General features: G+C 45.5%; 1 protein-coding gene across 1 annotated transcript in view; it reads left to right on the top strand.

Moving 5' to 3' along the window:
• LOC129341816 (carboxyl-terminal PDZ ligand of neuronal nitric oxide synthase protein-like) overlaps positions 1 to 13,158 on the top strand; it is a 35,460-nt gene that overhangs the window by 19,058 nt on the left and 3,244 nt on the right. The window contains exons 3-9 of the mRNA XM_054997133.1: positions 6,764 to 6,856; positions 8,252 to 8,310; positions 9,789 to 9,897; positions 10,165 to 10,306; positions 11,947 to 12,107; positions 12,328 to 12,495; positions 12,934 to 13,099. Of these exons, the coding sequence (XP_054853108.1) occupies positions 6,764 to 6,856; positions 8,252 to 8,310; positions 9,789 to 9,897; positions 10,165 to 10,306; positions 11,947 to 12,107; positions 12,328 to 12,495; positions 12,934 to 13,099 (898 nt within the window). The remainder of the gene's footprint in view (positions 1 to 6,763; positions 6,857 to 8,251; positions 8,311 to 9,788; positions 9,898 to 10,164; positions 10,307 to 11,946; positions 12,108 to 12,327; positions 12,496 to 12,933; positions 13,100 to 13,158) is intronic.

Genomic DNA, 13,158 nt, shown 5'->3' with positions numbered 1-13,158 from the left:
TTTGGTGGATATGGTGGCTAAAAGATGCTCATTTAAATAGAGCAGCAGTGGCTGGTGGCTCCTGGTTGGTGAACTGCACTCTACCTGGTTTCTGTAGTCAGCAGGAAAGACAGAATCGAGTTTTTGCAGCTATCTGGGTAGAAGCAGCTTGTGGGCCTTCAAGTGCAGGCTCATTCTGCTTTCAAAGTCTAGCAATGTGTGTCAGAACATAAGAAGACCCCCCCACTCCATGCTGGATCACAATGAGGGTCCATCTCATCCATCAGCCATCAATAATATCTATGTACATATTTCTGTGATGACCACAAGTAGAATATAAAAGGCCATGCAAACTTTTCCTTTCCCCAGCAATTGGCATTCTGTGACATTAATGCCCCCAAACATGGAGGTTCCACTTAGCTGTCACAGCTGATAGACTCGCTTGGGTCTAGAAGCCACTCAATCTGCAGGAAACTGGCCCTGGAATGTGGGCATATGAAAAAGGCCTGAGTCATTGTGGAATGGCAGGGGTCCCCACTGTGGTGCCCATGGGCGCTACAGTGCCCATCAACACCTTTCCTCGTGCCCACCAAATGTTTTTAGAAAGTCAGCAGGGCCAGGTGGGGCTTTTGCCCTGCAGGGCCATTGGAGATCTGATTGGCTGTGCAGCTCTTTAAAAATGTTGCTTTGGCAGCGGCTGCCACCACAGTACAAGAGTCTTTACTGTGTGACAGAAGATAAGTTGTGTGTATGCTTTAAATTCTTTTTAAACAATATGTTTATCTATAAAAGACACATGTTAAGCAGAGTTTGTGCCTGAAATGTTGAAGAGTTCTATTAGAGTAATCTGTGACCTCTGTCCCTGGTTGGCTCTTCCTCCTGCAGCAGCCATTTTCTGTCTGCGCCCACCCCCCTGTGTCAGAATTCCAAAAGTGCTCACAGGCTCAAAAAGGCTGGGGATCCCTGACGTATGGTCTGTTAAATAAAGCTTCTCTGTTTGCCTTTGCAAAATCCCAGAGAACACAGTCAGAGAAGCCCAAATCAGCTTTTGTGCCCACATTCAGCTGGCATCAGGATCTCTTCTTCCCAGTAGTACTGCTTGCTAGCATATTATCAGGCAGTTCTTCAGATTGTCAATATGTGGGAACTCCGCCTGCCCCATCACAGGACTTGGCAAGCTCCCCACACTTGCATTTCACGACTCACCGCCTCTGTTCAGCTGTTGGCCTTCAGGGATTCTGGGTTTTGGCTTTGAAGGGGAATACTGCCATCATCAAAAGAGAGAAGGGGAGAGGATGCAGGATGAGGCCAAGTTTAAGAGAGAGCAAAGTAACTTGGAAAGATGGAGTCAAACAGAGAGACAAGGAGGTAAAATTCCTCCAACAAGCATAGTCTGCAAAACACCATGACATTCTGCTTCTGAAATAATTCTCTTCTGTAAGGTTCATTAAGATAATTCAGTATAGACTGAGCTCTTTGCTTGGCCTCTGTCCTAAGCAGACAAAGATGTAACCCTCCAGCCATTTTTCCTTGGAGAACTGCCAATGTAGGATGGAGAATGGTGACTTCGGCAAGGACACTTTCCCCAAGGGCTTTGGCCCAGAAGGACCAGGTGATTGGGGAGGGGATCTCACATGGCCGGGATTACACACGTGGCAGAGATTGAATACAAATTCTGTACCATGTGCAGAAGGTCCGACTCCTGATACAGATCTAAGAACACGTCTGTGCCATCTCTCCGTTTTAATCCCAGCCAAGTGTAAAAAGCAGTCACCTAACCCAAGATTTTCCAACAGTAAAAGCAGCAATATTGCCATTCCTTGAGCGGGAGCCCTGCTCCACCATGACGGCTTGGAGCACTGAATGTGCTAGGAGCTGCAACTGGGCCAGATGGCTTTCAAAACTAACCTCCTTGGAAGTTAGAAGCCAAACAAAATAAGTCAGTAGACTTATTCTCCAAATTTCAGTTCTTTGGTATACAAGTTCAGTTTTCAAGTGACCTAGAGAAAAATGTCACATCCCTTTGGTGACCATTGGTGGGGTTTTCATAGCAAGAGACTAACAGAGGTACTTACTAGGAGTTCTCTCATCCAATTACTAATCAAGGTCAACCCTGCTTAGCCTCCAAAATCTGATGATATCAGGCTTGCCTGGGCTAGCCAGGTTAGGGCTTATAGAGGCTTAACATATAGAAACAGGTAGATTAAGCTTCTCATGGCAGGTAGGTAAATAACCGCCTTGTTACCACCTTGTAAATAACATCCCACAAAGCCTCTGTTAAAGGGACAGGATGTTTCCCCCAAGCAGTTGGCAACTCTGTATACAAGTGGATATTGGAGGTCCTGGGAGCAGGAAGAAAGAAGAAACAAGAAGAAAGCCATCATTCAGAGACAACATTTGTTTTGTACCTAGAAAGTTCCAGGTTCAATCCTGGCATCTCTAGTTTTAAAATAACCTGCTCAATACCTTGAGAGCCACGGCCAATCAAAAGAGACAACACTGGGCTAGATGGAGCATGTATCTGATTTGGTGCAAGACTGCTTCATCTTATATGCCAAGGGGTGACTTGAATTCCATAGGCTCCGTCTCACATGGGTTAGGACAGATGCATGTGAAAGAGAGGCTCTTTAAAATTCATTTTCCCCAAATCACCAGAAGACTGACCCTATGGGCCTACAATCACTAGAGTGGGCATTCGAACCTCGATCTCCTCAATCCTAGTTTAACACTCTGATGACTACACCATGTTTTGTGTTGTGTGACAGTAGGATTTTCTTTTGTCTGTCTTGATCTCTAAGTAGTGGCTTGTGGCAAGTCACAAAAGCACCACCACGCAAGTTATGAGGCAGGGTCAGCATAATCCCTGGTCATAGGAAAGGGGGACTATGGCTGGGAGAAGTCTATTTAAAATGGACTTGGAGGAAAAGACTATTTCACATCTTCCTTACTCACTCACTCCTTCCCTCTCCTGTCTCTCTTCTCCTCCAGGCTGGTCTGTTCTCTCAGGTTTCCCCGCCCTTTGGGCTGCTGCCCAGTTGATCATCTCAAAAGTTTTCCAGAAAGTTCTGTGGGATCATTTTCCACTTGGAAATCCATACAGACAAATCACTTCTTTGCAATAAACAGCAGGGAGAGGGAGATGCATTATTTAGCATCCTGGAAGCCTGGTGCCCACTTTCCTGCTGAGCCCTGAAGGAAGCAACATTATGGATTCTCCCGATATCCTCAGTGTCTCTGCAGAAAGTCCTAGGATTGAAGCGTGCGCATTAAACCATCTTTCCCTTGGCTGCACCGCAGCTGCTCTCTGCGATGCACTTAGTCCCTTCTCTGGTGTGGTTTTCATTTTATTCTAAGAACACCAGCCCACAACCCCTCCCACCCAAAGAAAATATTCCAGAACTGGGGAAGGCACGGTAAGGGCAACAAGGGCATCTCTCGTGCATGAAAAGCCTAAAATGTGTTTGGGGCTTTATAAAAAAGACAAAGCTCTAGCCTCTGATACTGGAACTTGGAATCACCCAGAAAAATTCATTGGCAGCAAGTTCAGGAGAGAGAAAGGGAAGTAATTCAGAAAATACATTCATTGACTTCCAGATGTTGTTGACAAAATATGAGATGGATTTTTTAAAAAAAAGATTAGGCAAATTCATGGACTGCTCTGAGCTCCTTGCAGGAAGGGCAAGTTTTAAAAAATAGATCAATAGTTATTAGTTATAAAGGCTAAATGAAGCCTCCATGTACAGAGGCTGTATACCTCGGAATACCAAGTGCTAAGGACACAGATCAGAGGAAGGCTGCCACACTCAGTCTGGAGGCAGTTTAAGGATCTTTGAGGTACTTTACGACTTCTGATCTGATCTGGCCCTCTTTGAAATGGGAACCCCGTGGGATGGAGCCATTGCACTGGGAGAAGTTTCTAAAAGCAACAAAATACTGTAGAAATACACTGCATGTGCGCCTGTAGGTAGAGGGTGGTGTGGAAGAATAGACCATGACAGGGACAAGCAAGATTTTCTCTTCATTTTCATGTCATTATGATGTCAGTATTTTACGTTGGTTTTTGTACGCCAGCCTCCTCTTCCTCCAACCCAGAAAGGATGTACACTGTTCTGCTGGTAGTGACAGCACACTATTGTGCTGCAACCAGCCAGGCCAGAAGGGCCTTCTTTTTCTCTCCCAGTGTTTGATGCCATGGGAAATGTAGTATTCGGGTCCGTAGATACTGTCCAGATACTTTCAAGCCTATGTAAACAGCCATATGGGCTAGAAACTTGCTTCTTTGAGAAAAACAAAATAAAACACAGCATGAATTCTACACCCAACACCAGAGCATGAGCCGATGTTTTGGTGGCGGATATCCATTGCCCACGTGCATGACATTTTCAGCTTCTCTGCATGAGAGCGGAAGATAGCAGCTGCCAGCTGGCAACCATTCCCAGCCTTCGGAGGTGGCTTCTTCAGTCATGCTTTGGCAAAGTCACCATTCTACAGGAATAAAACCTCCACCACCCCTAAAGAAAATCAGAGAGGCTGGGCTGCGTAGCACTGAGTTGTATCTATCAGTGCCTAGGAAAATTCCTCCAGGAAGGAGAAGAGCATGTCCTGCCTGCATACACATTTGTAAAACAAGCCACTAAAGAGGAGCACACTGATTCTGGGGGGAGAAATTGGTCATGTGTGCAGGTGCAACCTGCTTTGATACAGAAGCTGCCCTTTCCCAGGAGAGCTTCCCTTTGCTCTTGATGCTAGCTTTCAGACTCAAGTGGTAACGAGGCACCAGGAACCATCCATGGGCCTGCTAGATGTGACCCATGGGCCATCTGATCGCCAGCCATCAATGCTGCATCAAGTTATACCAATGCATATCTACAGAAAAGAACAACCATCCATTAATCAAACTACAGTGATTAAAAAGCTTAGTGTTTAGCTAAGTAGTAGTATTATCACTAATTTTACATGTTCCTCCAGCTTCACTCTGTTCCTAATATTTGAGAAATTTTTTGCATATTTGTATGATATAATCAAAAAAACGTTAGACCAGTGCTGCTGCTGCTGCTGCTGCTGCTGAAGAAGAAGAAGAGGAAATTAGAAGTGCCTCCATTTCTGGCCCTCTCATCACCAACCATCACGAGGGAGTTTTGCTCTCTCTTCCCTAGTTTGTAATCATATGCTTAAAATATAAAGGGAGGCAAAAACCTTCCACATAGCTGCCAGGAAAGATTGGGAGAGAGTATGAAGGCCAGGGCTGCAGCCCTATCCAACACCCGTCAAATCTCAAGACTCCTTTCATTTAAACAAACAGCATGTCTCCAATTTCACACACTTTGCTGCTGTATTTAGTTTTCTAAACAGCTTGCCCTGAGTAATAATTCATCAAGGGGTCACAGCTTACCAGGAGAAAAAAGGGGTTTTCAGGTTTTCTCTTCCAGCTCTGGAGCTTTGGGGACCAGCTAGGCCAATGCTGCATGACCCTAAATCATCCTTCTGGCTGGGACCGAAGACTCTAGCTTTGGGGGAGGCGTGTTCAGACAGCAAGAGACCTGTTTGGGTTTAAATCGGAACTTGGAATCTCTTTCCAGGAGCTGTGCCTTGGAATAGAACATGTAAAACAATAAATTGTCTCTCTGAGCATTTGTAATGTATGTTCCCAGTTGCAGACTAATCTTATCAATAAGATTTCCTTCAAATTCCATTCATTCCACACATTGACCTGGTATTGGGGTAACTCCAGGAATGGTGCACCTCCCTCTAAGGCACATTCCCCCCCCCCCAAATCTGTAATTCTTTAAAAGCCCTGGGGAGGTGGCATGTCTATTTTCTGAATAAATAAAATTCTTTGATGCAAGGGCCTTTAAGGAAGAAGGTACATATTATTACTATTATTTTCCTTTTGTGTACTCACATATTCTCTCTCTCTCCCTGACACACACACATGCTGCCTCTCTTGAATTGCAAATAGACCTCAGCTGGCCTATCCTGGGACCACAAATGTATTTTAATGGTGCATCATCACACACACCCCTTTGCCTCTGATCCCACAGCCTTTGAACATTCGGTGAGCATCTCCCTGCTGCCACTGCTGGGACTTGAAGATCTACCTTCTAAACCAAGTTAAAGAAGTGCTTGAGTTCATTCAACTCAAACAAAATGTGAATCGGGGAAGAAAAAATGATGGCTTGCATTTTGCAAATAATAGATCAGAGGGAGAATAATGCAGTAGAAAGAGTAAAGCCATTCAAGGTTAGCATAGCTTGATGGCTCACATGAAGTTGCCTTATACTGAATTAGACCATTGATCCATCAAGATTAATATTGCTTATTCAGACTGGCAGCAGCTCTTCAGGGTCTCTTCAGGGTCTTTCATATCACCTACTACCTGATGCATTTAGCTGCAGATGTCAGGGATTGAACCTGGGACCTTCTGCATGCCAAGCAGATGCTGTACTGTGGAGCCACAGCCTCTCCCCACAGTGAGCAGTCCAAGAGCCATGAAATGTTGAAGGCAATTAACCATCACTTTAGACAAGAGAAGGGGGAACAAAAGCTTCAACAACAAAAGGAACAAAAGGAAAATGGAGAAATTGGCTTTTTTGAGCTCCTGAGAGCTTACAGTATCCATGCACACTAACATGATCCAAAATTTACTTTATTTTGCATGGTTATGGACGTTCATAATAGGGAGTTATATTAAAAATTAAAGAAGTGGCTAGCTTTGGAGTGAAACTTAGGACTCCTGATTTGGAACTAGCATACTCAACATATCCCTCTGCCCTTCTCCCCACAGTATGAATTCAAGGCCAAGAACATCAAGAAGAAGAAAGTGAGCATTATCGTCTCTGTAGATGGGGTAAAGGTGATCCTGCGCAAGAAGCAGAAGGTGGGTCTCTGCTGAGCTGTACCAGTGTGCAAAAGAGGAGAAGCTTCTAATTCAGTTAGTTTAATCAGTAGACTGCACCTTTTCCCTTATAACCATACAATGAAAAGACTTGTTTTAAAAAAAGAAAGCTAAAAATTAGTACACTGTTGCAATATATCAGTATAACCTTATGTGATCTTAAAAATCCTTTAAAACTCTTGATGGGGAGGACTTATGGACATGGGAGCTGAGGTAAAGTGACTGGCACTAATCTGGAGGGAACCTATAAAAAGTCATTCCTGTCCACACATAATGGACAAAGGCACTTTGACTGTAATCTTTCCAAAAAGATCATACCAAATGAGGTGTGGGAAAGATCATCACAAAGTGGGTGGAAATACAAAGACTGGTCAAATAGAGGATGATGTCCCTAGAACTGTGAAGCTAAAGCAAAGGAAAATATCTGTGTGGAAGCAGCCTTGCAGAACCCCCTCCCAAGGGATATTTTTCCTGATGCCACCTTGGCTGTATTTTTGGCATCAGGTGGAATCTGTCCTGCTTCCCTAGCACTTTAGTGGGTTTTTATTTCATTACTTTCCTTGGCACTCTTTGGTTTTTATCAGGGCTTTTTTTCTGGGAAAAGAGGTGGTGGACCTCAGGACTGCACAATGATGTCACTTTGGGTCAGCTGGAACAAGGGAGGAGTTTTTTAAAGTTTAAATCACCCTCGTCGAAAATGGTCACATGACTGGTGGTCCCACCCCCTGATCTACGGACAGAGGGGAGTTTAGATTGCCCTCCACGCCACTTGGTGTGGAGGGCAATCTAAACTCCCCTCGGTCGGGAGATCAGGGGGTGGGGCCACCGGCCATGTGACCATTTTCAAAAGGTGCCGGAACTCCGTTCCACTGCGTACCAGCTGAAAAAAAGCCCTGGTTTTTATTGTTGCTGTTTCAAGGCTACTGCTTTTCTGTTTGAAAGAACTCTTTGCTCTGGTGCTTCCTTTGGGGAGATAGTTTACCTGTCAGTGATGGAATAAGGGTATATCTGTGCTTAATAGTCGTGTCTTCTTTTCAGGAAGTTGTAGTTCTATGAGAAGATCCCTGGGGATCACAATGAGAGAATCCTCCACACCCTCATCAAGCTACATTTCCCACTAGTCTTTGGGGGAAACCATAACAGTTACAGTTGCATAGAACCAATTTAATTTACACATCATTTTCTCACTGAGAAAAGTATACACACAGGTATTGTACACACAGGGCCTTCTCTATGGTCATGTTGGCCCGTGTGGATTTCTACTAACCAGGTAGCCATGTACCTCAACCAGCTCTCACATGATTCAGCATGCAGCACAGTTATTACAACTAGATGACGTTTCACTAGTAACAGTTTGCTTTTAATCCTGTCTTCCAGAGGAAGGAATGGACCTGGGATGAGGGCAAGATGGTGGTGATGCATGACCCAGTTTACAGGTAAGCTGCTGTTAATAATCATCCCCTGCTCATTTTAGATCCAGCCTGAAAAGAGGCATTCAGTTGTATTTATATTCTGTTTTTCTCACCAATGGAGATGCAGGTGGCATACAGTACAGAAAACAGGACTACAATAGAAACAGTTGAACAGGAAGGGGGAAGCCTTCCAGATCTAGAGCACGTCTTCCCCTCCCTCTCACTGCTAGCTGATCTTCCCCAAAGCTCTTGATTTATCTACAGTAAGAGCCAAGGAATAAGAGCCCTTTGGCTCACACCTCTGGGCACATCCAGGCCTTTAAGTACCTGTAGTACAGGAGAAACAACCAGATCTTCAGCTGCTGCTAGCCAACTAGCAGGATCTCCCTCACTTTCTGTTCTGCCAGCTGCTTTGGGGTTCTGAGATATCGCCTAGCAAAAAGCTTACCTTTCAAAAAGCCAGTGTAAGTCCATTAAGACCACACAGAGACATCCTAATGCCTGTGTTATTTACTTCTACATCTATAATCCACAAACAAAAGAAAACTGAAAGCACTAACATTCTGGAACTGGAGGCTCTAATATGCTGCTATTATCTCCATAATGCACATTTTGGGGTGGACATGTGAGACAGTGGGGACCTGCCTAAAACCATCAACCAAAACTTGAACCAGAGATTTCTTGGCTTAACCCCTGCTTTAACCCAGCTATCCTAAAAACATTGCCCAAGGAACAGTCACAAGTAATAAGGTTCCAAGCAGTCTCTGATTCCCAAATTTGCTGCAAGGGCAAATCACCACCAGCCCTCGTTGCTATCAGTGCAGTAGTGGGAGCAGCTCCTCAGGCTTCTCTCATTTCCAGGTGTTGGGCCAAGCCGAGAGAGCTGGGAAGACTGCCATCCACTTGTACCTTTAGCTGCTCATTTCCCCAGGCAATCGGGATTTGTCATCAGCAGTACCAAGCTGGGCTGACTTCTCTACCGATACACATGTCCTGCAGCTACCAATACAACTCCCCTTTAGGGCTGAGCGGTACATGCTGGGGCCAGGTTGGCCGCTGGGCACCTGGCATACTGGTCCTTGAACAACTGCCCAGCAGACAGTTGCTGGACATCCCATTTGCTGGAATTCTGGGATCAGCAGTGGCAGCAGCTTTCTCTAAGCTTGGGCTTGTATGCCGCTGGCTACCAGGCACAGCTTTCTGAAGTTCTCCCTGACCAGTTGCAAACTGCATCCAAGGGCTGTAATTTGCAAAACCAGATTTTTAAAGCTCCTAATTTCATCCAGGTGGATAACCCAACTGAACTGATAATTGCCTCATCATCACTGCAGCAAAGCCAGGATTTCAAAGGAACCACGGAAGCAATCCTCCATATTAACCTTAGAAAGACACTTAGCGCTATTTGCCTCCCTTCACCCAAATGCAACTTTAAAAAAAAACAACCTCTTTATACCTTGCTTGTTTAAGTGGGTCTTTCTCTCCCCCCTACTCCTTTCTTATAGAATCTTCTATGTATCGCATGACTCCCAGGACCTAAAGATTTTCAGCTACATTGCCAGGGATGGCACCAACAATTCCTTCCGATGCAATGTCTTCAAATCTAAGAAGAAGGTGCGGAGGGAGGGGTGGAGCTGGGCTGAACTGGGCTAAAATGTATCTCCCTTTGCTGCCATCTCCCACTCTTGGGGGTGGTCACCATTCTAACCTGCTCTGCCGACGTACACAGTGGGGATGCTGGTATATTGTCACTCCTGTGTGGGATAAGGTTGTCACCCGTGCAAGGCAGAGCCAAATCATGAAGTGCAGGGGCACAGCCTCACTTCATCTGTTTTTCACTTCATCCTGCTCTTATTGAGAAGAGGGTGCTTCTCTCCTTAGACTCAGGCCATGCGTGTGGTGCGGACAGTGGGCCAAGCCTTTGAGGTGTGTCACAAACTCAGCCTCCAGCACGCACTCCAAAATGCAGATGGGCAGGCTGATGGCGCCAGCAATAATTCCGTGGAAGATCCACAGTTGGAAGGTGAGGGACTTGCGGGGGGGGGGGGGTCAGGTCCATTAGGGTTTTTTGATAGCCCTTTGGGACACAGATGTTCACACGTTGGCCCAGCTCCAAGGAAGCCTCTCCAGTTTCAGCAGTTGCAAAAAGAATAATCACCACTGGCTGATTTTTGTGCTTCAAGGGAGTGGCCAAATGTATAGACTGATTCTTCTGTGCAACACAGTGTTTTCTGTCTGCATTGTTCACACCTGATTAACGTGCTATAGTAAAATTACCACTTGGTGGCTTTCCCCTCCTAATTCTGAGCAGTAGCTCTTCTGAATGTACCATAGCTGTGCCTGTCTCCTCATATGTTCCCTAAAGAGGAGATCATAACTTGAGATAAGGAAAATCAAGGTCCTAGTAAAAGTTACAGCAAAGGAAAGAGCCTGATATTGCAGGTTGTTATTCTGGGATCATGAGCTCCCTTTCATCCTCTGATTCATTTACATGGATGGACAAATAATTTGAGATTGAAGTGAGCACAAAAAAAGTCTGCAATGGTTGACAAGATATGGAAGCCATGCCTCCCCTCTTAAACTTGTTTTACTGTTTTAACATCATAAAATCTATAATTTATAATTTAGCACATAAAATTGTACTATTTTGCATATTTATAGAATGTAGAGGTATAAATGCCTTAATTTTCTACAAGCAAAATTGTGAACATACCCAATTCTTGAGAGAGCTGCAAACTGCTGCATCTGTGCTGCATTAGTACATGTATCTTAGAGCCAAGCTACAAGAGACGAATTACACGAGGAGGAGCACATGAAGGGAGTTGCAATGTTAGCCGGGAATCTGAGTTTTAAAAGAGATGGAAGGTTTTGTCAATTTCCCCTCTCTACAGAGCTGCAAAGATCATGCCTCCAAAAGTTTGTTAATTTCCCCTTGCCTCCCAAAGGCTCTGTCAGTTTCACCTCCCCTTCTAAGAGGCAAAGAGGAAATAAGCAAACCTTCTGAGCAGGGATCTCCCTGGCTCTGTAGAGAGGGAAAATTGACAAAGCCTTCCGATCTTTTAAAACTCAGCTTCCGGCTAACATTGCAACTCCCTTCAAGTGCTCCTCCTTGTGTAATTCATCTCTTGTAGCTTGGCTCTCAGTTTCAGCCATCTGAGGTAGGAAAAAATAGAAGCTGAAAATAGAAAACAACTTTTATAGTAAACAAAAAGAAGTGTATTATTTGGACAGAAACATTCTCCTATAATCGCAGTAGGACTAGCAGCATTTGGATAGAGCAAATATTTAACTAATAGCACAGTTTCCTCCTCTAGAGCTACCCAAAATGCCTTAGATTTTTTGTTGGAAGAAAATGGGGGAGAGGGTTCTCAGATGTTTTTTTTGAACTCCAAGCCTTCTGATTTCTACTTTTGAAAGACTGAAAGATAAGATTGCCAAGATTGCTGGTCACACTGGAGTTCCTTCTGTGCACAGCAGTCTTGGAATCTAGATTTCATGTGTAAAAGAAATTCTTAAAACTGAGGACCTTCTTCACAGTAATCCAGCTTCAAAGCACAGATCCCACCTCCCATTATGAGGATGGGATGATGGGCACAGCTAGGACCAGGTGCCCTTTCCTTGGTAATGTTTTGCTTCTTTGCTCCCTTTTGGCATTGCTTGAAGGTGTCCAGCTGGAAGAGCCTCCAATGAACGACAGAGAACACATCCCTGTCGACTCTGAGGAGCTGCATGTTCCTGACTGCGGGGCCTGTGAGCTGCCATCGGCTGTGCCAGACCTGGGAATGCTCAAACCTGGGCAGAGCCTGAAGGAAAGGAGTAGTCAGGTAAGAGCTGGTGAGGTTGGAAGGCAGGAGCAAGATCCTTAAAACAAATTGCTATTTATGCCTGTATTCTGGCCTCCTCCAAAAGGGCTCATGGAGCTCCTTTGGCTTTATCCTCACAACCATCCTGTGCAGTAGGGACATAGGATGCAAGAGCTCCAAGTCGCCTCATGGGCTGCCTGCATGACAGGAATACTGACCTTGCTGCATTTTTGGATTGCAGGACAGTGAGAGTTGCTCTCTTCGGCCCTCTGTTTCACAGCCGTTGGCAAGCCCGGCCAGCCCCTGTTCCTCTGCCTCAGTCACCCCACTTGCTTCCCAGCATTGCCTACAGCTCCTCCAGCACCAGCTCCTTCAGCAACAGCAACAGACCCAGGTGGCCGTTGCTCAGGTAACATCCAGCAGCTCAGGCTCCAAGGCCTTCACATCCACACGGCTGAGGCGAGACTGGGGTGTGTGTGTGGTCAGCCTGCACCATTTCTCCTCCTCAGCCTGAGATCTGTGAACCTCTCACAGTTCCCACACACGCAGTCTGAAAGTGACACAATCCCTTTCTTCATTACACACAGGAAGGGATGACTGACAGGCCAAAACACTTAAGTTAGACAGATTCATGGGGGATAGATGCCTGTCAACAGCCACAAGAGCAAAACTGGACCTCCTTGACCAGAGGCATTGCACCTCTGCTAAGAATCAAATGATCACCACTATTTGAAACAGGTTACTGGACTATATGGGCCTTTAGTTTGATCCTACAGGGCCCTTCTGACATCCCGTATGACTTGGTCCTCTCAGATGAAACATCTCTGCTTTCATACTGGCTGAACAGGTGCAGCTGCTGAAAGACCAGTTGTCGGCTGAGACCACAGCCCGCATCGAGGCTCAGGCCCGTGTCCGCCAGCTGCTCCTGACCAACCGTGACTTGCTGCAGCATGTCTCCTTGCTGGTGAAGCAGCTCAAGGAGCTAGAAATCAAGGTGCAGTTAAGGCATCCAGGTGAGCAAATAAAGGGATTGCTGTGGACCAGGCAGCTGCTTGGGACCGTTCAGACCCAC

The sequence above is a fragment of the Eublepharis macularius genome, chromosome 14, assembly GCF_028583425.1.
Source record: "Eublepharis macularius isolate TG4126 chromosome 14, MPM_Emac_v1.0, whole genome shotgun sequence".
Lineage (NCBI taxonomy): Eukaryota > Metazoa > Chordata > Lepidosauria > Squamata > Eublepharidae > Eublepharis > Eublepharis macularius.
This window is presented reverse-complemented; position numbering and strand designations above follow the sequence as displayed.